The sequence below is a fragment of the Dysidea avara genome, chromosome 5 (genome assembly GCF_963678975.1).
Source record: "Dysidea avara chromosome 5, odDysAvar1.4, whole genome shotgun sequence".
Lineage (NCBI taxonomy): Eukaryota > Metazoa > Porifera > Demospongiae > Dictyoceratida > Dysideidae > Dysidea > Dysidea avara.
In genome coordinates, this window is record NC_089276.1 from 650852 (window position 1) to 676715 (window position 25864).

Here is a 25864-nt window from a genome sequence, read left to right on the forward strand (position 1 = left end):
GGAAAACAAAACTATAACTAGACTACATGTATACCAAAAAGTCTAAGGATATTATAGTTGCTGCATATTGACTCATTGAGCTAACTGTCTTTGAAGATGAACGTGCTCTAACTTGTAACCCATTTTGATAACTCTTGAGTCTATAATGTTGTCTATAAAATGTGGCGTGCAATGGTCTAGTCTGTAACAGACAACAAGTCACATTGCTGTTAATAGGCTGTTAGTAGTTCTACAAAATATCGCTCACCAGCTTTCCAGCTAAGGTACCACAAGTCTCCACGTTCTGTCTTGTATTAGAAGACGCTGCCGTAAGAAAGTCATGATCAATGTTATGAGGAACGTGCACCATTCTCAGTCCTCCTGTAGCTTGTAGGGTCTCTGTGGACACATTACACCAACATCACTCCAATAATGTAACTTTAGCTTGCACTATAAAAGGTTTTATTGTGTCAAATATTTTAAATTGATGTTATTTCTGCTAGAGAAGGCTGAAATTCTTTCATGCAAGCAACATTTGCTAAACCTACCATATGCATGTGGTAATTAGTGGTAATTAAAACAGTAGAGAGTAAATCTGGCAAATGTAATCAATGAGTTAGCTATTGCTGACAATAGCCATAGAGCAGTGGAGCCAATGCAATAATTTATCCAGCAGAAATGTGTCATTTCATTCCGTGTTAACCAAACCACATAATATTTTATGCTGTATTCTTGTAATGTCCAAAGAGTTGACAGTAGAAATTACCATTTGGTCTATTCACCTATTCACAAAAGCATGCAAACCATACTTCCAAGTAAGTGGATAAAAACAATTTCTTTAAATAGCAATTTCTATATTTTGACTCAGTCAAGACTGTTCTATACAAACACACTAAGTGTATTCACTTGGTCACACTGAACCGAGGCCCACCACTGAATATTAATGAGGTACTAATTGAATGTAATGAAGTGTGGACAACTTGTTCATGTCTTAATTATCCAATCAAATTATGGGATGGCATGTCACATACTCACCTATCCCTTTAAGGAAAACATCAGCTATTGGATCATGTGATGCTGTCTTCGGCTTGGTGCTGCGGTCTACTATTGGATGGGTCATGTGATCTTGAGGGTATGTCTCTTGTTGGATCAAGTGAGCTGGTTTATTAGATCTGTCTACCACTGGCAACACACCCCCAGGGGGCATCATGTGAGCATTAGACAAGTCTCCAGGAGGCATCACATGATAACCAGACACACCCCCAGGAGGTACTACATGAGAAGTAGACACACTTTCAGGGAATATCATGAGAGGTGTAGCCACGCCTCCAGGAGGTATTACATGAGAGTCAAGTAACATCATATTATTGTTATTGCCCAATTCAGCAGCAGGATAAGGTGGTGTGTTACTATAGTTACCAAATTGTGAGCTAGTGTGTGGACCATCTCTCTCTAGTGAGAGACCAGATGTGACTATTTGTTGAGATGCTGCAGTTGCTGCTGCTGCAGCAGCTGCTATCTCGTCCCGTCTCTGCTGCTCCAACCTACGTCGCTCCTCTTCCTCTTGCTGCTCCTTACGTTGTTGTTGCTGCTGCTCCAGTAGTCGTTGTCTGGCCATTTCTTGTTGGTGTTCCCTCAACCTCTGCTCTTCTAACTGTTTCTGCTCCCCTCTCATCCTCTGTGATGTCATGTGATGTAATTTGATGTCATGTGAAGCAATGTGACACAATAGGTTAGTGTTGTGAGGATGTGATGTTATAATAAGGTGGTCACCTGCTCATATTCGGTGGTAAATATTCCGTTCAATTTCACCTTCAACTCTTCAGCTCTTTCCAACATCACCTTAATTTTCTGTGGAAGGCAAAGTGGCAGTAGAGAGGAGCATACAAGAAACTAACAAAGTTTGTCTGGATAACATACAATTTACTGAGTGATGCAAACACCAGTACAGTGGAACCATCTGTAATATGGACACCTTGAGGCCAATAGTGTCCTGATTATCACGGTGTCCTGATTATCAAGGTGTCCTGACTTTCCAGGTCAGTTTATGTACTAAGGGATACTTTGGGACCTTAACTAAGTGTCTGGATTATGTAGGTGTCCTCAAGTGTCCACATTAACAGGTTCCAGTACATAAATAATTATTACTAAAAGTGTTTACTGATAACGCACATTTCTTGTCTGGTCTTTCTCTTCCTTGGGTACCGTCTTATATTTTGGGTGAGTTGGGAGCTCTTGTAGCACCAGGCTAGAGAGAAGATTAAATTAGTTATCAAACAATCTGCATGATTAGCTAGTAATACTCTTTTATGTGCATTTGAGTAATTAGATCAATGATATTCATTGGAGGAGATGTAAATAATAAAATACTTAAAATGATTACTGCTACAAGATTGTACAAACATTTCTCATTAGCACTTCAAACTACATCAGAACTCTAACTAGATATGGGCACCTTGAAGCCACACTGAAGTGTCCTCCTTATTAGTGAGGTGTGTCCTGATTTCAGGGGTCTAAATGTGTGTACACTAATACAAATGGGACCATGGACAAGTGTCCTGATTATCAAGGTGTTCTTATTAGTGAGGTGTCCTGATTTCAGGGGTCTAAATGTGTGTACACTAATACAAATGGGACCATGGACAAGTGTCCTGATTATCAAGGCGTGAGATGTCCTGATTTCAGGGGTCTAAATGTGTGTACACTGATACAAATTGGACCATGACTAATTATCAATGTGACCTTTTGAAGATTTTCCATGGTACACCAAATCCTTCTCAGTAAAAGTCATTACGCAAAGCTAACAAGTTATAATTTACACTTCTGATATAGTCCAGGCTGACTGCTCCAGTGGTTTGCTGGTAGTATGAACAATTGAGCGTGTCAATGATACACTACACACACAATGGGATAATGCTTGTACATTGATACTAGACATCATGTAGTGTGTCAAGGAGCTTGATGGTTTTGTTGGTTGGTATTGACAAGGTGAAGCTCTATATTCTAAGAACAGACTACTATAAGTTATATTTGTAGTCTGGTTGGACAAATAGAGAAGAAGCCTTAGTCTTGGATACAATATACATAAGATCAAATATTACAGCCGCCACCATGCAAGTACTGTATGCACCCGGACAGCAATACCTATGTCTTGCGTGGCTGGGCTGCGTACAGCAACACTGTTGATTTGAGACTACAATGTATCAATTTCAGTAACATGTAGCAAAACAACAACAGATACATACACTAGTCTGTTAGATACACAAGTTTGTATGCTCCTAACAACTCTTAATGCATTACATCATTGTTACTATCAGCAATTTATAAAATATTGTTGAATTTGTTGAAAAATGGTGTGCATCACTCAGCTATGTTCATTGTGCAAACATTATCTACTGACTGTTATATCAGAAATATTGATAGTTAGAATATGCCCACTCATGCAAACATACTTGTGGAAGAACCAATGTCACTTCATATTTCCATTTTACCATATGATAGCAGCTGTTTGAGGATTTTCCTTGGTGGTAAGAAGCCATAGAAATACGTTCAGCTATATTTTTGTGAGTCTTTGATGTGTGGAGCTTCAAAGAAATTGCAAAGTACAATACATTAATTAGTTATGTATATAATAGGTTATAAATATAACAATTTTGTATCTCTGAATAAAAAAAAATGCAGTGTATTATAAATGAAACAGTTGCTCTGTGAAAATGAAGCCATTCAGCTTCTGTTTCAACAGTATCTAGAAGGTCAACTGTTGTTTTAATGAACACTAGGGACCAAAAGAGATTGTGGCCCATTTAAAGAAGTTGTCCTACCTCAGAGTAGTTTATATTACATAAACGTTTGTCTACTATTTGTTGAAGATCCATCACAGGTGTACAGCTATATGGCAATTAGAATCCTCTTACTGTTGTGAACAATTCTGCAAAAAAATTATTAAGACTTTCCAATAAAATTCACCACCGACTTGAGGACAAGTATGTACTTTGTAACTAAATACTTAATATGGGTACCTGACAACATTCAAACACAGAATTTATCGCATGTTCTAATTAAAGTATTAGCATACGCCAGCAAAACATTTGCCACAGGTTTGCAGAATCTTTTTTTGTAACTACTGCCAAACAGCTATACCAATAGTTAACAATAGTGGTAGACACTATTATTAACTCTAACACTTACAAAATGAAGCACTAGTAGTGCTGTGTGACATAGAATATGTATATCACCAAGAGTTCATAATATATATACTAAGGAGAGTATCCTACTCTCATATACCCCTGTAGAAGGGTGTATCGTGAAGTTATGATGTAATGACAAGATGTTGCGGTTTGTGACGTACAGGAAGCCATAAAAGTGCAAGAATCGTTAGCTCCGTTTCACACTTGCGACGTTCAGGATAGCCGTATTCGCAAATGGTAAGAAACGCCTACGAAGCGGTCTTAACCCATGAAGGAACGATTGTAGTTGGGTGAGAAATGCTTAGAGCTGGAGTTTATTTGGCTGCTAGCGACGTTGGTAGGCACGCGTTCAATCGATACCATGTTCAACTAATGACATCATTAATTATACAAAGAAAAACGGGTGAACTCAAAAGTGTTACGTCATAACTTCACGATACGCCTTTCTACAGGGGTATATGAGAGTAGGATACTCTCCTTAGTATATATATTATGAACTCTTGATATCACCTATCATAATTATTGCACTTTTATCACGATTATTTATTTGTTTAGGCTTTACAGCACAAGTGCTGAAGGTCTGTGGTCCTACAGCCTGTTTAAAGTTGTTATATTAAGTACTGCTGTATGTTGCAGAAAGGAGGGTGTAACTAATCACTGGACTGGAGGACTGGACTTTTGGTTTATACATTCTAAAGTTGAGTCTTGTCACTAAGAAAACTTGCAGCCTCCTAACTACTACTAAAATGATGAATGTGAGGAATAGTCAGAGTCAGCAAACACTAACTTGTAGTGATCTTACTACCATTTACTATGCACTACAGTAAATATACTCCTTATCAATCAATCAATACGCTGCAGGGAATGTACTAGCGAGGGTTAACCAATGATAAAGTTTTGGAGAGAATGACAAGCTTGTACAACGCTGCAAGCTGGGAGCTATCATGATAGCAGTCATTGTGATATCTATGATAGGATGGATAGCTTACATGTGTCTCAAGATGGTTTGCCTTCACTTTGTTTCGTTCAAGGTAGTTGATTTTTGGACAACCATCACTACCACATTCCCTGCAGCACAACAGTATGAAGTGTACAAGTACCGTAAAACATGATAAGAAGTAGTGAAATTGTTAGAAGACAGTTTTCGACTGCTCTATATTCATATTAGTAGCAGGCTGCAGAACCTTTCCACATGCAATAATATATATGCCGGTCCAGTAGTCCAGTTATTAGTTACACCCAAAAAAATCCATGAAAAGGTTATGCAGTACTGATCACTATCCAGTAAACTGATCACTATCCAGTAAACTGATCACTATCCAGTACACCTTGTGTAAATGTGCTACACCAACATGCAACTGAATTTTGGGAAAACGTTCTAAATTGCACACTGTTTTAAAGAATTCAAGTCAGCATAACTTGCCAAGGATAAAAATAGCATGCGTATGAAATTTACACAAAAGATGCATCAATCTATTACCTTTCAGACCACTTCCAGTACTTGTAGCTGCTTGTAGAGTTTCCTGCCAAATAAGATGAGCAGTTGGACAAGCGAAGTAGTATCTCGAGTGCTCACAAAGGGGAGGAGGGTGGTGGGGTGGGATAGAGATAGACTTCAAAATGGAGGCAGACCACAATTGGAGTCCAGACACAAGATTACAGCGCTCTGCTGGCTTCTTAGTGGCTGATATGCAGTAATATCAACAGAAAAATGTTTGGCCAACATTATCAGGCTATCCATCAGTAAACCACTGATTCTTGCCAAGCCAGGAACCTGAAACCGCCATTTGAGCTCTCCACACCACCCAGAAAAGACATCTGTTAAAAGAAACCTTGAGTAGTTTGAGTAGTACTGAGGGTCAAAACTAGTAGTACGATAGTGTAGCTATCCACTGGTGGTGTTACCGTATCGCCTAAATATTTAGAGGGGCAAATTTTTCAAGGTTGAGCATTGTTGCTAAAAATAATCTTTTTTGCAGATTTGCAAACACTCCCAAAATGTATTAGACTACTATATGGAAGTCTAAATATTTCAAGGATAAAATTTTCACTGTAACACCCAAAAACTGTGAAATCAGCGAAAATTTCCCCCCTCGAAATATTTAGGCTATATGGTAGTTTGATTTTGCCTGATGCACAATTTGTAATGGTTTTGTAAAATCCAGTCACATAAACTATGTGTCACGACAATATCACAATATCACCATATATACCACTTTAGCGTGGGCATTCAAAGGCGCCGCTTGGTGTTTAACTCGCATATTGCCTGGCAATATCATGGGAAAGTGGTTTGCCAATGACTTTGATACCCAGCCAGTTCAAAGAAACGATGCGCTTTGACTCGTTATATTGAGCGACATAGAGCTTTGTATTGTGGGACTTGTTTTTATATTTTATAGTGGTTGCTAAGCTTAGTATATTGCTAAGATAGACTAGTTGGTGGATAATGAAGGCACAAAATGGTTAAAGATAAAATTACACTATTTGGATACACACACCCATATTATATAGGAGACATTTTGCTTAGGGGTACGCAAAATCACTCCTATATAATATGGGAGTGGCAGCATTTATATAGTGTACCCCTACGCATCAGCGTTCTCCCATAATATATGGGAGTGATTTTGCGTACCCTGACGCAAAATCACTCCTGTATAATTTTGGGAGTAATTTTGCGTACCCTACGCAAAAATTACACCTATCATACACTAAAGTACTGTATATTGGGGATCATGGAGGTTTGCACCAATTCATAATACATACCTCCAAATGCTATTCTTCACTGTAACTAATGCTGTATGATGGGCTGAACATGCACACAAGAATATGATCTATTGACTTTTCACAAGTGGATAAAGCCACTCACCCACGCAATTAATTATTTATTTATTTGTAAATTCTTTATACAAAAGTTTGTCAGGTTAGCGTTGAAACAAGGGTGATTATCTACACCTGCAGAAAGTGCAGATATCATTAAGTATGGTAGTACTTAATAGTAGGGATCCATAAGGTTTGGGCTTTCCTGCCAAAAAATATATCCCCAAAACCAGCCTTAATTTTCCATCACGAAGACTTGGCACTATTGGTTGCATAAAATGAAACTCAATCGTGCCCTGAAAACAACCCGAAACGCTTCCAACAAATTGCTACGGAATTTTACATTTTTTTTATTTAAGCGAATTTTCTACTGCCTGATTGCCTGCCTGCCTGCCTGCCTGAAGCATTCAGACAAGTGTAGAGAAAAAGTGGCTATAACTACGGGTCTGAGATTTTGCAGAAATACGTCACTTTCCATGGAGATGTGCCTTTTGGCAAACCGATCGAGATAGCATGCTTGCGCTATGGTCTTGCTTTTCATCCTTCATTAAGCTTTCTTTCTTTACCAGGTCTACCTTGCAGGTGTTGATTGAGTGCGAGAATTGTCGATGGCTTCCCATTGAATCGTTTCACATAGAATGCGATAACTGATTTTTGTAATCTTGGGCCACGCCCTCTACTTACGATTCGCACAGATATTCGCTACACAAGCGTTACGTAAAGGAACTAGGCAAAATTATTTTGTAAGATTTCGAGAAAAAAGAGAGTATGGGCGCCAACTGTTTATTTAAAACATAGCTTCTAGAAAAGAGTGGGGGTGAGACCTGCCCGGTGGTTATCAATAATAATGAGTAAAAAAGATAATTTAACGGCTGCGGTATCCTGACCGTATGAAAATAGCGTAATCAGTCGCCAATTAATTGTTGGTAAGTATGAAGGTTGCACGAGTGCTCAACTGTCTCTACACTAAACTTTATGAAATTGAAATTGTAGTGAAGAAGCTATAGAATAATTGAAAGACGAGAAGACCCCATGAGCTTTACTATATGGTTGGAAGAATCTAACTTAGGTAGTTTTGTTGGGGGTGACACCCTTATAAAAAAGTATCTAAGGGGCAAAGGACTTAAAAAATAGTTTAAGCTAAGAATAATTATCGTTGAATTAAATAGAATTTGGCAAAATTCTATTTGGATTGCATACTTGATTGCTGGACGCAATGGAGGGTCCAACTCCGGTCGTTACGCCCTTAAAAACCAGCTTAAAAACTTCTTACGTGACAAAAATCTCCTTTACGGAATAATATTAGTCCATCTAACATCAAATGTAGCGTTAAAAATAAGAAAACACTTACTGGCGGCCGGATATAGAATTTTTTTTAAATCGTCAATACTCAAAATTTCGTCTCACTCACTCACTCACTCACTGACCACAGTTGCAAGCCTAGAGCCCAAACGAAGCAGCGCACGGTCACCATTTTACGCCACAACAACAAACTCACCAGTGGGATGTGCCTTTTGGGGTTCCGACAAGTCTATGCCCGGTGCGCCTTGTCTTTTCTTTTATCTTCAATCAGGCTGCTTGTCTTCTTCTTCATCCAATGAAACCATATCGAGGTGTTAATTTTCCCTTTAAACACTTTCTTTAAGCAGTATAATAGACGCCACAAAATTATTTAAGGCGCTTAGACTACGCTACTGTACGGCCCTCGACTGTACGGAGGTACCAGTACTCCACAATAGGTCACAAGGTCATGCCCATTCTTTATTCTAAGTATTATCGATCTATCAATCGAGAGCACGATGACCATGCCCCTTTTACGCTAGCTGTATTTGTGACCACACACCTTCAAGTTGGTAGGCTGATTCGAAATACTCTAGTCTAATAATCAATCGAAACCACGATGACCAGACCCCTTTTGGGGGCAAGCATACACTCACACCAGGCTGACTCGAGATACTCTAATACAGCAGTCACCCTAATAAAACAGTCACATGTTTATAGCTAGCTGTATGCTTTAACAAAAAAACTAGTATATTAAAAATTATAAATTTAAAAATGAAGTAGGATTTTAAGCTATAAAAAGTAGTGAAACAAGAGATGAACAATGGTAGCTATTACAGCATAGCTCAGTGTTAAATCCCTACTTTGGCATGGTATAACAATTATTTTGTGTTCAATGCCAAAGTAGGGATTTCCCACTGAGCTATGCTGTAATAGCTACCATTGTTCATCTCTTGTTTCACTACTTTTTATAGCTTAAAACCCTACTTCATTTTTAAACCAGGCGCGCACCTGGTTTACTGAAATTATTTTCGTAAAAAGCGTGTGTGTGTGTGTACCTATCTACCTATCTATGTTTGTCCGTACGCACCCATGTGAGAAAAATCATTAAATAATGGTAAAAGCAGCTTTACGTAAGGAATAAAAGTGAAATAAAGTCTGTATTAAACTTCTACACAGGTGAACTTTGCTCTGAGGTGGTTTCTTTTCGGCGGACTGAGATACGGGTGTGGCGACTTTCCTCAGACTACCTTCCCCTTGAGGTTTTCAGACGTTTAACAACTGAAAAACAACGGTGCAAGCCTCGTACACTACCAGGAATAGCCTATCACTTCGAGTTGAAAGGGGGCATATCCCTTACGTACGCGAACGAAAATGAAGAGTAGCTTTGAGGCTTTGTCAAGAGAATTTGTGGGAAAAACACAATAGTCAAACTATAAAACAGTTTAGAAGATACTTCTGTGCGTAATATGTTGGTAAATGCGGTTTGTTTAACAAACGCTTCCTTAGCAGTGCATAACAACGTAATTGAACAAATTATGTAAATTTCATGAATTACGAAATACGAGAATTAGCTAATAATATTATTGCACAACCCAAAACTACCCTATTGTAAAGTAGTAATACATAGTTGGTTAATTCATAGTAGCATATACTGTCTATGGTTAATCCCAAATGAGTTAGCTAGCTGTATGGTGCCTGGTTTTTAGAAGTAGCACAACATCAACTTGTTAAATTTATAATTTTTAATATACTAGTACATAACACATCAAGTAAAGAAAACTGTGAGAACAATTAATGCAGGTATTAAGTCTCACACTGAAGCCATGACAAGCATGAATGGATCAGAATACAAAGGAGGACAAGCTACCATCTTGATGCAAGCATTGTAGCTGTCTGGTGCCTATGACATCAGTTTAGTGCTACTGACAGTGCATGATCTGCCTCCAATTTTGTTGTATATGTGGGATATGCAAAATCACTCCAATGATTTAGCATGGGGTATGCAAAACTTACTCCCATAATATTATAGGGATGTTTATGCATATGCAAAATTTTGCGTAGGGTACGCAAAATCACTCCTGTAATATATAATATAGGAGTGATTTTGCGTGGAGTACACAAAATCACTCCTGGGAGAACGCTGATGCGTAGGGGTACGCTATATAAATGCTGCCACTCCCATATTATATAGGAGTGATTTTGCGTACCCCTACGCAAAATCACTCCTATATAATATGGGAGTGTGTATCCAAATAGTGTAATTTTGTATATATCCACACAAAATAATAGTTTGGGCGATCGTGGATGCGTATTTCTACCCACCGCATATCAGCCTTTGAACAGACCACGGAACAGCAAAGCTACTGCTGCTACGTTGAAATAGGTTAGTAACTTACAGTCCTAAGTACTTAACTTATAATAACTTACTTACTGTCCCAATAGCGAAGTTAGTTGGCTTAACTTAGTACAAAAATGATAACAATATAAACTCCATCCCACAATCGCAAGTTTTCTAACATTGCGTGTTGAAGCATAGATGATGTTTTAACATATGGACAACGTTTTGATGGCTATTAGCCAACGCTATTAAAACCACGATTGATCTTCAGATGCTACTGTATAAAACAAATGGGATGAGTTCTCTTTAGTTCTTTCACCTATTAGGTGAGTGCGCCCCAAGTGATATATATCACTTATACCACGGCTGCTTAGGATTTTGCTGACATATACACCCACAGCCCTCAGGCTTTGGGTGTATATATCAGCAAAATCCCTCACAGCCATGGTATAACTATTTTATATTACACATCACTAGAACTTTTCTTTGAGTATGTTAATTTACTGGAAAACGATGTGAGGACAAGCACGTACTTTGTAATGAAGTACTTAATATGTACCTGACAACATTCATGTATTATACCATTGGAGTTGAAAATTATATTTAACGAAAGAAATTCAGCAATGGAGAAACTTTGAGGTGATGAACCAGTTTCCCTTCCAAAAAATTATCCTTGAGTTATATGAAGTTAGTAAATCATTTGACACCATTGTGTGTCACGATATTACAAAATATATTGTAATCACAATATGGAATCTATCATGATATATTACACATCACCAGAACTTTTCTTTGAGTATGTTATACCTGAAATCAAGACACCTCACTATAAATTACATAATTATCTATTGAAACATATAAAAAGTTTCTTGGTTGTTGGTTGGACTTATCCACTAGGCTCAGACTCCACTACACCATGTAGTAGAGTCTGAGCTAGTTATCACAACAACCACATGATTTCAAATACCATAATCGATCATGTCTTCATAATCATAATCTGTATTCTTTCCATATGAAAATATGAGCATTTTTGATCAAGAGTTGTAATGAACTATCAGTTTGAACTGTCTATTCTAGACTAAAAGTATCAGCAAAAACGATGTAGGCAGTGGGGTACGACTTTCATGAGAGGATATGGGGAGAAACACACTTAATTTACAAACAACATCCATGGAGGACCACACCATACCAACTATGCAGATAGCCAGCAAAGTGAGAGAGGGTTCAGCCTGCTGGAAGAGGTTCTATCTGCATGTACCATCATGTACCATGTCATAATTACACATTGTAATCGTTTAATTGATAACTATAATGTTCTAATGAAAATGTTGGAAATCACATGATTACTAGCTACATGTTAAATGATTTACTAATTCATATAACAATGCTCAATATAACGTCTCTTACATGATCTGTCAAAATGACAGACCAACATACAACATGGTTGGCCATTGGTACATAATAGTAACCAGTTTACATATTAATGCCTTTATAAAGCTTATTTTGATATGTTATAATGTCAGACCGTTTTAGATTTGGTCGGTCATTGTGGTTTATGGGTCGGAAAATGACAGGCTGTTATTTTGAGCTCTGTATAATAACTCAAGGATAATTTTTTGGAGGGGAAACTGGGTCATCACCTCACTGCTTCTCCATTTCTTTGGTTAGCTGTGAAATATTATTTGTGACTGGATTTACAAAAAGGTACCTTTATACAAATCCAGTCACATTTTCAGGTCCAATAGTACAATACATTAAGCACAGACAACCTTTAGTGTTAGTACCTACCCAGTAATGATAGCAACAGTTATGGTGTTGTAGATTACAAACGTTGTAAACCCCTTGTTACAAGCAGTACATAACATGCATCATATAACACACACGACACCAGACCACACTACAATACACACACACTACACTACATACACATTGTACTCTTACTACTCACTGACAGAAACGAACATAAAGGATATAGGCAGACACCCAGTCTTCATCTTCATAATATGACCTTGCCTGTGTAGTACCAATCCGGATAATATCGGATACTACAGAATTCTATAATAACCTGTTTTTCGATTTGTACTGCTGAGCGTAGGTAAGTTCTTGGTGCGACGTTGTGATTAACTTTGGCCTTTGCCTTCGCCATGTCACTCAGCTGTTTCATTCTTGCCTTTGGGTCCATTTTCGATATATTACTGGTACTCTATTATTTTCGTTAGTAGAAATAATTTTAAGGCGCTTAAGTTAAGGATTGGAGGGCGTGTTTTGCTCGCAGTTGACCACAATGATAGTTAGCAGGAAAAGACTTTGTTGCTGTTTGTTCTTGTGTGGTACTGCATTTGTTCTAGCTGGTTTTCTAATGGATGCTGAGGATTTTCAGGATGATGAGGTTTACGATGATCCGCGGAACGTCTTCATGGCGCCTGAGAATGGGAATGAAAGCAACATAGATTATCGCTACAAGAAGGTGTATTTACCGCAGGAGAACGAGACACGTTATCCCATTATTGTGTGGTGGACTGCGTTTACTGGATACCAGCGTGTCGTATGGGACTGTGCACGTGGCTCCTGCTTGTTTACTCACAGCAGAACGGAGTTTGATAATCCGCTTACTGAGGCGTTTATGTTTTACGGAACTGATATTGTTTGGGATGACCTACCAATACCCCGTAAACCACACCACTTGTGGGGAGTGATACATGAAGAATCAGTAAAAAACAACTGGATATTGGGGCAGCCAGATGGAATACAATTATTTAACATTACATCAACATTTAGCCGATACTCTGACTTTCCTGTAGTGCTGCAGTTTCTTGAGAACATTGATGAGTTAACCAATCCTCCTCTGGTGTCCACAGCTGAGAAGAACAGGCTACGCAGCAGCCTTGCTTCAGTAATATATTTACATTCTGATTGTGATCCTCCGTCAGACCGAGACTCTTACATGAGAGAATTAATGAAATACATCTCAGTAGACTCTTATGGTAAGTGTCTGCATAATAAAGACCTACCAGAACACCTTGTTAATCCTCTCACTTATGACACCAATGATCTGCATGCCATTCAAGCTCAATACAAGTTCTCCATTTCTTTTGAGAATGCATTATGTCATGATTACATCACAGAGAAGTTCTGGCGGCCATTGTTGATTGGTTCAGTGCCAGTGGTCCGAGGTTCTCCAACCATTAGGGACTGGGCACCACGTGACTCTATTATTGTAGCTGAAGAGTTTGAGTCACCAAAAGAACTAGCTGAATATCTGTTATACCTGGATAAGCATGATGATGAATATGAGAAATTCCTCAAGTATAAAACTGAAGGGATTGGCAATGAACGTTTACATGAAGCAATGGAAACTAGGATGTATGTCGTCAATGAAGTTAAAGGGAAGAACTCAATTGAGGCATTTGAGTGTTATGTGTGTGATAAAATATTAGAACGAAAAGAGTTGCTGAGTGAAGGAAAGCAACCAGAGCCTCTTGTGGCTAATCTTTCACATATTGATTGCCCGGCTCCACACCATGCTGTTGATAGCATCGATGTTACTATAGCAAGTTTCACAAACTCAGCTGAGATCAAGTTCTGGATATGGCATGAAATGTGTTCAAGAAAACAAGCCAGGATGATTAGAGAACTGGTAGAAAGTGGCCAACCATATGGTGATAATTTTGAAACAACACTTCGTGAAGCCTGTCTAGATGTTACTCCAGGATAACCAATGATAACTATGTTAGATCAATTTTCTTGTACAGTCGTCATCTTATTTTTATATAAATATCTCATCTTCACTGTCAGTGATTAGTATGACACTTGGCTTGATCAGAAGCACTCTTGTGCAGCTTGTTTGTGCCACAAACTGCTTTGTTAAGAACACAGATAAGATCACCTATCTGCATGGTTAAGATTTGAAGCATGGTTGCATTCCTGTAAAGGATACTGGATACTTTATGAGTGCAGTGAAAAGGCGCTTCTTTCGCATTCTTTATATTTTCTACAGCCACGCCCCCTTTCAAAAGAAAATGGCATCACTCGCAGAAACCGTACTCGATCATGTGATTTCTACATCGCAGTTGAAGTTCACAGGGGTTACGCTAAGTAACGGGGCCTATGGGAAACTGTCAGAAGTGCAATACGATGGAAAGTTGTGCGCCGGTAAAGAAGTCCACGCCGTACTGCTCCAGCGCGCTAGCCCGAGCGAATTCGCCGAAATGAAAGATGACTTCTTGCGAGAATGCCAACTTTGGAGTACTCTTCGTCATCCTAACGTTGTACTATTCCAAGGAATTTACTATCCTTCTAGTGACGAGTCCGTACTGCCTGTTATGGTGATGGAGAAGATGCAGGAGAGTGTAACATCACTGGTAGATAAACATGATAATATTCCCTTACTGGTGAAACTGTCAATACTACATGATGTGTCTCTAGGACTGAGGTATCTTCATGGTCACAATCCTCCAACTGTCCACCGAGACTTGTCTCCTAATAACATCCTGGTGACCCCTCATCTTGAAGCGAAAATCACTGACCTTGGTGTGGCCAAGACAATCAAAAGAGGAATCAGCAACAACACCTTAGGAACTCCTCCATTCCTACCCCCAGAGGCACTAGACAATGAGCCAGTATATGGACCACCATTAGATGTGTTCTCTTTTGGAGGTGTGATCCTCCACGTCACTAGCCGACAATGGCCTACTCCAAAATCATGGTCACAGATTGATCCCAAGACAAGGAAACGGATAATGTTGTCAGAGGTAGAGCGACGTCAACAGTACATAGACATGATGAGTGGAAGTGATGCAGACTTGGAGCCATTGGTTGTGTCATGTTTAGAAGATGATCCAGAGTTACGTCCTTCAGCAGCAGACATGTCTGAGAGGATCAGGATTATGAAAGATGAGTACAGCAAGAAGACAACTCGTGATGGTATGGACCCCATCTCATGGTTGGCTGAGATCAAACAAACATCAACACAGGTACAGGTTTGTTAGTACAAAACTTATGATGTGTTAGTATCGATGTGATATTGTTTAGCAACAACTGGTTGTGAAGGAATCCACCATACCTGACTTGTTCAGTGGACCAGTGAACATCAAGTGGGAGGAGGGAGCCCCTGCACCAATGGCTAGGTACGCCCATAATGCAGTCAGCTATAATGGAGCGATTTATGTGGGAAGTGGTGTCAATGATTATGATGAGCCAGCATATGCCATAGACATTTACCATCCAGACACCAACAAATGGGACAGCACCATTGAGACACCAAATAGTTATTTTGCCACAGCTGTGCTAATGGACAAACTGCTAATTGTCGGTGGACTAACTAGAGATTACAAGGTTACCAACAGGGTGTTTGTACTGGAGAGTGGCCAGTGGAAAGACTATACAGAAATGCCTACAGCAAGAGCTGCGGCTGCTGCTGTTAGCCACCAGTCGATGTTGATAGTGGTTGGCGGTAGTGATGATGAGAGTGGTGTCAGTACTACTGAAATACTGGATGGTTCCACTCGCCAGTGGTTCAAATGTGATGATCTTCCTGAACCACTTGCAACTGTGCAATCAGTTATAGTAGGTGACATGATTTACGTCTTAGGTGGCACCAATCAAGACGTTGCTCCTTCCACCGCAGTATATGCCGCTTCACTTGACACTCTGTCCAGTCACCAGCTAAAGTGGCAACGTCTTAAAGACACTCCATGGGGTGAATTAGCTGCCGTTGGTCTGAACAGCAAATATTTGCTGGCGTTAGGCTTGGAAGAAGATAAGCGTGAAGCTCTTGAAGTCATCACCCTCAACTCTGCAGCTACGTCATGGATACACACTTCAACCATTCCAACAACAGTAGTTCTTGCAGCTGCGGCATGTGATGATTCCAAACTAGTATTGATAGGAGGCAAGATTAGTGGGGAGTGGGAAATTGAGGTCCTCAATAAAGTGTGGATTGGACAGTTCCAGTAATAGCCACTTGTGACTGCTTTATATAACTAGCTGATTGCTTTATTCTTTTGTTATTCCACTTGAACAATAACTAAGTTAACTTCTGTTGTGACTGTGTACTGTATTTTTGCACATTTAATACTAACAATCTTGGAGATTTAAGGTAGTAGCCATTGATGGGACAACACAGGAATATTGATTCACAGCTTTACATATGTTTAGATAAATTATTGAATTGTTGTCATGCAGGTCAGGGTCTGATGATGTAGTTATGTTGAAAAAATACATTTTGTGACCTGGTCTGACAAAATGAGTTTTACTCGTATAGCTGTATAACCATTCCCTAACCTGACAAGTCATATCTTGCTGTGCTTATTGTGTAGGTTAAAAATTCATCTTCGCTTAGCTTAAAGCTGCACAATAAAGTGGCAAAGTTTCAGATAGATTCACTGAAGATATCGAAAGACAAACTTGGGCACCTGGAAAGGCTGAGACTGTTTGTCAGATCAGGTCACAGTTTTCCAAATGTTTTGTCATGTTTTGACAAAGTTGCCTTTGAATTTCCATCAGTTGTAATTCATGTAAGTTTGACTTTTGCTGTCATGCATGTCTGCACTATTTGCATGCTGCACATGCAGCAGCTATTTTGAAGCATAAGTTACTAATACATTTGATGAATGATATACTACAGTTATCTGGTTATGTTCACAAACTGCCATAACCAATACCTGGTTGCTACAGCTTGACAAATGGAAGATAACATGAGAACACACTGATGTTATACTCTGCATTATGCATATCTGTAATTGTTTGGAGCATTTGAATGAGTATATAATTTGGCAGTAATGCAACAGCATATACAGTAAAGATAGAGTAATGCTATTGGATTTTAGTAAAGCTTTTGACACTGTCCCTCACATACGTCTCCTTAATAAACTCCAAAATTGTAAAATTGATAATCTTATTATGACTTGGATCAAATCCTGGCTTACCCAACGCACACAATTTGTTGTTGTAGATGGTACTAGTTCCTCACAGGTTTCCGTACTATCAGGTGTGCCTCAAGGGACTGTCTTGGGTCCCTTATTGTTTTTATTATACATTAATGATATTGCAAATAGAGTGTCATCTTCAATTCGTCTGTTTTCTGATGACTGCATCTTATACAGAGTTATCAAGTGTGAAAATGATTCTATTATCCTTCAGTGTGATCCTAATCTATTATCTCAGCGGGCAACACTTTGGCAAATGAAGTTCAACGTATCTAAGTGTGTACTGATTTGATGCTCTCAGTCACTTAATCCATTTCAATATGATTACCAAGTTACCAACTACATAATCATATTCTAGAAGTAAGAGATGAGCATTTGTATTTGGGTGTCCTGTTACACCAGTGGTCTAATCATATTACTAGAACTACTGCAAAAGCATCACAATTATTCAATTTTTTAAGACACAACTTGAGTAACTGTTCTCACTCAGTTAAAGCCACCGCCTATGTTATTATAGTTCGTCCTGTTTTAGAGTATGCGGCATCAGTGTGGGACCCATACCAACAAAATGACATCTTATCCCTAGAAAAGGTCCAACGTAGAGCTGCTCGGTGGACACTGTCTGACTGTAATAGACTTAGCAGTGTAACTGATATGCTAGAGATTTTGGATTGGCCATCACTTGAATCTAGATGAAGAATTGGTCAACTACAAACATTTTATAAAGGGATCAACAGCTTATCAGGATTATCCATTCCACCATATTTCTTGCCAACTCAATGATGCATCAGACACCACCACACTCACCACTTTATCCAACCCAGTACACAGTCCAGTTATTACCAACATTCTTTTTTTCCAAGAACAATCAAAGATTGGAACAGCTTGCCAGTATCTGTCATAGAATCAGAAAACAGATACATTTACTAATTACTTATTGTCTATCTAATTGTTTGCTGTATGTTTTATGTGTGTGTGTGTGATTTCTTTGGGGTGTTGCATCTATAAATAGAATGCATGACCACATCATCAATTGAGCCCAGCTAATGCTTATTCTAGGGCTGTTATGGGGGGACCCCCCCTAAAATCCAGACTCACCCAATAAAATTGTGAGTGACTACTATTCACAGTTATTAAATGGCATACAGTCACAGAACTTATCAAAAATGCTCTCAGATTCAATCTCAGAGTGTTTATCATGTAAAATTTTCCCTGGTGCTCTTAGATTCAACATCAGATCATTAAATTTTTAAAAATCTCCTGTATAGGGTACATACACAACTAACAAACTGAAATTCCTACATAATTATAATGTCATGCCTATTCAACTTATTAGCTTTTTTCTAAATAGCTTTACCCTTATAACTTCAATCTCAGAAAGTAAAAATTTCTAAGCCAGTTTACTTCATGCACAGCCAGCAAAAATACCCCCAGATGTATTCGCAGAAAGCCTAATATTAAAAAATTCCATAAACAAGAAAATCCCCTTAATATTCAAGCCAACAGATAGCTAAGTTTCTTGGAAGACATCCACCCATATAGATCTTTTAATGCAACAACTGAATATGTTACTGTATAATACTCTCAATAGCAGCTTGACGTATTATATTGAAATACGTCAAGCGATTAGCCAATAGAATTAGTATTACACTTGTCCCATGACAAAAATCTATAATACTAATTTGATTGGCTAAAATAGTGTGGTGTGTTTATATTAGAAGTAAACGTCCAATTTGACAACTATTGTTACCATAGTGATAAATGCCCCCAAGGTATGACAGAATATGGTTGCTTAGCAACGGTTGTTAGGTAACCGTTGCTAAGGTAAAATTCATTTTGAGACCATAGCAACGGTTGCCAGGCAATGGTTGCTAAGTGTGATTGGACTTTTGCAGTGGTTATTCTTTGAATTTCTGTTGCCTAGTAACAGTTGCTATGGTTGTCGGATTAATTTGCAATAGGACGGATGACTGTGGTATTTGGGATTAATAGTGCGAGCATTGTAAACAGGAAGGAGTAAAATAGTGCGAGGCGAAGCCGAGCACTATTTCCTTCCTGTTTACAATGCGAGAACTATTAATCCCAAATACCACAGTCATCCGTCCTATTACATATACTAATCTGCTAGTGCTTTGTGATACGTATCATACAGTGATGGTCAATGATTCAACATATATAAAAAATATTTGCATGTGTGCATGCATGAGGTGCATATGGCTGTCCTAGATATTATGTCATCACTACCACACTCATGCATCAAGCTTTAGCTACTACTGTAGGATCTGGCTTCTCGCTAATCACAAAAATCAAAATCAACGCGGCAGCCTTAAATGACTAACCAGTTTCACAACTATTTCAACTGTTTTACATTGTTGTGAACTCGGACAACTTTATGTGGACTTTCACCCCTAAATTCCTGATTACCCCTCAAAGGAGAAATCCTAGAATAAACACTGCCTACTTTTTTATGATTTCTAATCAAATTTATTTTTCCTTATACTTGTTTGTTTACTTCTGTTGCAACATTATATCATGACTGGTGAACCAGCACATGCCACATCAAAAACAAAGACTGGTGCCAGAGTTAATATGAATGCTCACCCCAACTATCTTTGCTTTCAGTCATGTTTAGCTCCTTATGCAGCATACAGTATGAGAAGTACCTCTGCAATCAATCCATGCAGTCACCATGGAAATATGGATGGTTTCTGTGGGGAAGCCATCACACGCTACCATGAATCAACACAGCAAAAAGAAATGGGACACAAAGGAGGAGAAAGGTAAGTCCATGATGTGTGCATTATATGTACTACGGTATTCCAAAAGGCACCTGTCAGGCTGAAGCTACATTTAATAGTGAAACAATCAAGCCTGTAGCCTTAGCTGTTATCAAGTTATGCTTGTCTGAAGGCATCAGTCAATCAGTCAAGTCAGTAGAAAATTCCATTGAAGAAAAATATTTGTAGGTATCTATTGGAATTGTCTAGGGTCTTACTGAAGGTGCTTTTAAGCTTGGTTATAATACTGACAAGGCACCGTAAGGTATGTGATGTTTTGGCCAGAAAACCCCAAACCTCTAATATACAGTACTACCATACTGTACAAATCTCAACTCGATTGACCTAATCAAACTTGTTTTTCCTTGTACTTGTAAATATACCAGTTTTCAACCAAATAATTAAGTCAGTATTACCATTAAGGACAAGACCTTCTGTTTGTCTAATAAGAAATACACTGCTTTGTATTATTGCATTATGTTGTGATATGTTTAGGGAAAAGCATTGATATTTTAATTTTCTCTACTGTACCATCTCTAATCACAAGTCTCCTTTACAATAGTTTTTCTAATGCTTTTACAGGCTCCTCAATATACCCAGCTACTATGACAAGGAAACGTTTCTGATTATAAGTGTTAGCACTTGTAACTTTTATAGCTACATGGTGGTAAACAAAAATACACCTGGACTATATACTACGGTGGTACTATAGCACTTCAAATTAAAGTTTGGCTACAATCTATGTAGTTATTGATACTATAATTATGTCCATGCATCCTCCATATTTGCATAGTTCGTTGGTCTACTTACAACTAAACTGACTAGTGTGCCTTTGTAACAAGTGTAACTTCAAGTGTGCCATATGTACATAAGTAGCTATATATAATATTGCTGAACCACCAAAAACTTAGCATGATAGCATTTCTTGCAGATAGTCTACTACAAAGGGTATCATTTACCTACTCATAAGCTAGGAGACTATAGTTGTAATACAGACATGAGGTTTTGTCTGATATGTATGCCCAAGGGCCGCAGGCCTGAGGTAAATGTAGACCAAGCAGTTTAATAACCACTGAAGGCCTACCAATACTCCATCAATCATTGGAAAGTGGCAACTGAGGGCAAGGCTGGTATCATGTTCAATAGCATAATAGGCTGGTGCCTATAGACTTGGTTGGCCATTTTGGAACATAGGTTATTAATGTATCAGTACTACAATGGATTTTATTAGGCCATACTTATGCTGAAATTGGTCAGAAGGACTGACCAGCCCATTTGAACTTTTTGAACCATTAGTTCCTCCTGCATGGTTTAACAAAAATTGTATGTGGGTGAGAACCACAAACAACATTATTGCAAATTGGTTAACTAAAACTATACTGCTATAATCCAGAGGGCCCTTTCCAGACCATTTCACTCTGATATGTGAATGGATTTACAAAAGGAGCCTTGACCAAGTTCATGGAATTGGATGTGTGTGGTAGATCCCTTTTCACAAATCCATGCAGTCACATATGCTAAACACTTCTTGGGAATGGCCATTAGCTTTATTTATACCTGTGTAATCTAATTTGTATATAGTTGATATATGCTCATATAGTATGTACTGGTGTTGTGTTTCAGTCAGAGTCACTGTTCAGTCTGCTGTCACCTCTCATTCTGATCAGCCCAAGGAACCTGTAATATTAGATCATATGATCTTTTCCCTTACTAGCTTGACTTCTGTAAAGGGGCGGTCACACAATGGAAATTGATACACGTTGAGAAAGTTCAAGTTCACTTATCAGCAAAACTCAAAAAGTGGTTTCTTGCAGTTGGCTTACCCCAACATTCAATCCCATGCATTACCAACGTGCATAGCATACCATGAAATTTGGTTTGAAATTATCATTAAGTGCAACTTATACAAAATGTATAATGATTTACAGACTCACAGATACGTCAAGCATAAATCTTACAAAACAATGTCAAACCAACCAGAGACTATACAAGAAATCAACAACACATTACAAAGACGGACATTGAAAACCATCAAGTTGGTCTAGCAGCTCCTGGTGCACTTTCCATACTTCCTGCATTTCTCACAAAGATGGGACAAGTGTGGCTTGTCAGGGTCTGATTCTCCACTGTACTTTAAATCTATAATAAGATGGTTACTTCACAGTAACCTAAACTAAATGTGTATATTGTGTAGCCCAAACTATAAAGAACGACTGTGTTCTATGTCACAACACATTACAACAACTTTGCAATTACCTACCAGAACTATCAACCAAAAAATGGCCTCAAATATTCTATTATTCATCACAACAGATCATGCAGGCTAGGCTTAGAAAAGTAGTGAATGCTGAAGTGTTTCCATGTTCTATCTAGGTATATCGGAGGAAGAAAATAATCTTGATTTTTTTTTATTGAAATGTATATTTGACTGTTCTATAAGTCTATATCAATCTTAAGAGGAAGTGGAAGGGCTACAATACCCTGTTGCTTTACCTATACATTACAACATGTTGTTGGCAATGATTAGGCAAATCACATTCAATAATTCCATGGGTTATGACAAATTTTAGCAGTAATGTATACTGGTGGTGACATTACCAAATATCCTAAGAAGAGCATGCATGCATGGTGAGATTTGAAACAAAATATGGTCCTTCTCCCCAGATCTACAGTGGCTGCCGCAAACTCTGCCAAATTTAAGCTTAATCTCCAGTAGAGCTCTGTGATTTTGCCAGAAAGTTATATTCGTTTGTATATCCTAAGGCTGCAGCACATGTTGCTGTCAGTCCTTCAGTACTGGTCACTGTAAAGCGCTAGCAATAATAATAATAATAATAATAATAATAATAATAATATAGCTGGGAGACACTTTCTAAGACTCTGGTTGGATATCTTCTGAGAAATTTTTACTCCCTAGGTTTGAATTTGGGAGCATTTTTGATAGCAATTAGCTAACAAAAGTGTAGGCTTTGCAAAGCATATAAAATAAATTAGTTAGCCTATCTGAGATAAAACCTGTCAGTTTAATGGTAAAGGGTATTAAATCAAGTATTGCTATAATTTGCAAAATTTATTAGAATTGCGACTGCTCTATTAGAGTACCTCAATCTTTGCACAACTTTTTCTTCAGCTACAGTTTATAACTGTAAAAGGCATTTATAACTGTTGTCTTCCATTTGCCTGTTGGCTTTCTGTACAGTGTGAATGCATGCTGGGAAATATAGCAGTCTGTTGGTGTCAGTTTGCACTATTTCCATGCTGCATGCACAGTAGCTATTTTGAAGCATGATTATAATAATATTGGCTTGTAAAGTGTATTTGTCAGCTGTTCATTTTGGGGACTCTATTTGTACAGTATATAATATAATTGCTCACCAGGGCTGTGAACCGCAGGATTTCTCAAGGAACGGGGGGGTGTTGACATGGTAAGCTATCACAGCAGTGCCCATGCAGATGCTGGCAACACTTTCATATTTCATCTCTCCAATAACTGGCCTCACATTGGATTAGCATATAGGTTTAATTCACACTTATAATTGGAGTGCCAAGATACATATATAATCACCACAGTTATCCATTCACAATGCTTTGCAGAATTACACATGTAGCTGTATATACTCTCTACTCTTCTGCTCAGTAAATAGCTATTTTGTTTTTTATTTTCAGTAAATATCTGTTATAACTTTTTTGACATACGTACGTACGTACTTCAGTGTCATGTGGTTAACTTGAAACTGTTACTTTACTACAAAGTAGCTAGCATATGACTTCTAACTATGCAATTGGTTATCATTGCTGAACTGATATGCAAAGTTGTGCTTGTGACCTTAGCTTAACCTTTGGTAGTTTTTGTTAACAATTTTGGTAAATTTTAATCATTTATGTAGCTAAGTGTTTTTGTATGTTCAGTTGTCAACATGTATACTGTAGTTAAATAATTATAAGTAATTAGTTTGGGCAGTTGGCACATGTCGCCATCCGACCCTCAACACCACCTCACTATTTTTGTACAATCATTTTAATTCTGTATCCGTGAGTTGCATCTGGTGTTGTAAAACAATAATAAATAATAAATAAAATAAATAAATACATGATTAACTTGATGTACATTTGTGATTTATAGCTATTGTTGTTGTATCAGTTTTGTACTTAGCCTATAGGCCTGTTGATCAGGTGTAACAGGCCTTAGGCCTTACAGTACTGAGTCTACCTGTAATAATAACCTATGCTTATGACTATGATTATATTGAGAGAGAACCATTAGGCCACTCCAATTGGTAATTATGTTTCTGGTCCTCCGCCCGCAACCTATTTTGGAGAATGTGAAATTTCAGAAATACATGTGTAAAATGTCCGCATCAGCCTTTTGGAAAACCTGGATTTCAGAAACAATTGTTGGGCTGCAACAAGTATGCTAAATCTATCTAAGGTGTCATAATGATTTGTATTTTATCAGTGAAAACCTGCAAGAAATGGGCAGAGTGCATAGTACGGATCGATATACTCTAATAGAACAGTCAGTAAATCACAAAAAATACTCTATTTGAGCAGTCACTTCATTGTTGCTTTGTTGCTGAATTCTGCCCGCCCGCGCCTAAAACTGATTTTCAAAGGACCAGAAACATAAATACCAATTGGAGTGGCCTTAATGATGATGAAAATGATACGTATGAAAGTGTGGTGTGTCCACGGGCACACGCGACCACAACATGCAATGGCGGATCCAGCATGGGGCATTTGGGGCAAATGCCCCCCCCCCCCCCCCCTCCTCCACCTTGTGGAGGAGCCAGCCATGCTTCTGATTAAAATAGCTAGCTACTAAACTTTGTGTCAGGCTAGTCTGGCGGCGCCCGCCCCCTTCGCATAGAGTGAGGGTCTGGTATGCTTAGTATAGTCATAGATATACTAAACTTTACAACGGGATTGGAAACGGAAGTAACTCACGTGACGTCTCTGTACAAATTCTCAATGTGACGTAACGAGCTCGAAAAATCATCCATGTTTCGCTTGCGCTAGTTAGTCGCCATAGATACTGTCCGTAGTTACGAGCGCGATATTATTTCTAATGGCTTTATTTGCCAACTATTAGCAATTTATCGACTTTTAACTTGATGAATTGGTTAACCTAGCCTTGTACACAATAACAGGAATGCGTGTGCAACCACAAGAGGCTGTTGTTCGTAATAAACAAGCCACCAGTATGTCAAGAGGTAAGCGAATTATGTTATGGCCACACCGTCTCATTTTTGTAGACTTTTCACAGATTCTCTGTGTTGGGAAGCAGCTTAGGTAGCTTTGTTTTGAAATCTATATCAACTGTGTAGTGTAATAGGCAACTTGGAGTTATTGTATCAATTGTCATATTGTATAAAATTACTGCTTACCACTTTACACTTGTGGACTTTTAGTAGGCCCATGACCAATGCTAGATATCAATTTACCATACCATCAACTACTACCACACTTGGGGGGTGTAAAGTGTGTGTTGGATTGCTCTGAAACCAAAGCTGTATGGCACGGGGATGAAAGACAGAATCTTCTAATAAGACACAAAAT

At 38.4% G+C, this 25864-nt stretch overlaps 3 protein-coding genes across 4 annotated transcripts in view; 2 read left to right on the forward strand and 1 right to left on the reverse strand.

Moving 5' to 3' along the window:
• Nucleotides 1-12846, reverse strand: part of LOC136256489 (uncharacterized) — an 18740-nt gene extending 5894 nt beyond the window's left edge. The window contains exons 1-6 of the mRNA XM_066049463.1: nt 12671-12846; nt 12554-12618; nt 2152-2227; nt 1753-1830; nt 1015-1657; nt 248-378 (exon numbers count right to left, since the gene is read on the reverse strand). Of these exons, the coding sequence (XP_065905535.1) occupies nt 248-378; nt 1015-1657; nt 1753-1830; nt 2152-2227; nt 12554-12618; nt 12671-12787 (1110 nt within the window). The 5' untranslated portion in view covers nt 12788-12846. The remainder of the gene's footprint in view (nt 1-247; nt 379-1014; nt 1658-1752; nt 1831-2151; nt 2228-12553; nt 12619-12670) is intronic.
• LOC136256446 (alpha-(1,3)-fucosyltransferase 10-like) lies at nt 12821-14399 on the forward strand. The gene has a single exon (XM_066049404.1). The coding sequence runs from the start codon at nt 12890-12892 to the stop codon at nt 14318-14320; it is 1431 nt and encodes a 476-aa protein (XP_065905476.1). The 5' UTR covers nt 12821-12889; the 3' UTR covers nt 14321-14399.
• A 180-nt stretch (nt 14400-14579) lies between these two features.
• Nucleotides 14580-16705, forward strand: LOC136256445 (uncharacterized). Of its 2 annotated transcripts, none has more exons than XM_066049402.1 (2): nt 14580-15584; nt 15637-16705. In XM_066049402.1, exons 1-2 carry the CDS (start codon nt 14625-14627, stop codon nt 16558-16560), a joined length of 1884 nt encoding a protein of 627 aa, XP_065905474.1. In that variant the 5' UTR covers nt 14580-14624; the 3' UTR covers nt 16561-16705. The 2 variants fall into 2 exon arrangements, with proteins under 2 accessions (XP_065905474.1, XP_065905475.1); XM_066049403.1 differs by having other exon boundaries at nt 14580-15578.
• The last annotated feature ends 9159 nt before the right edge of the window (nt 16706-25864 follow it).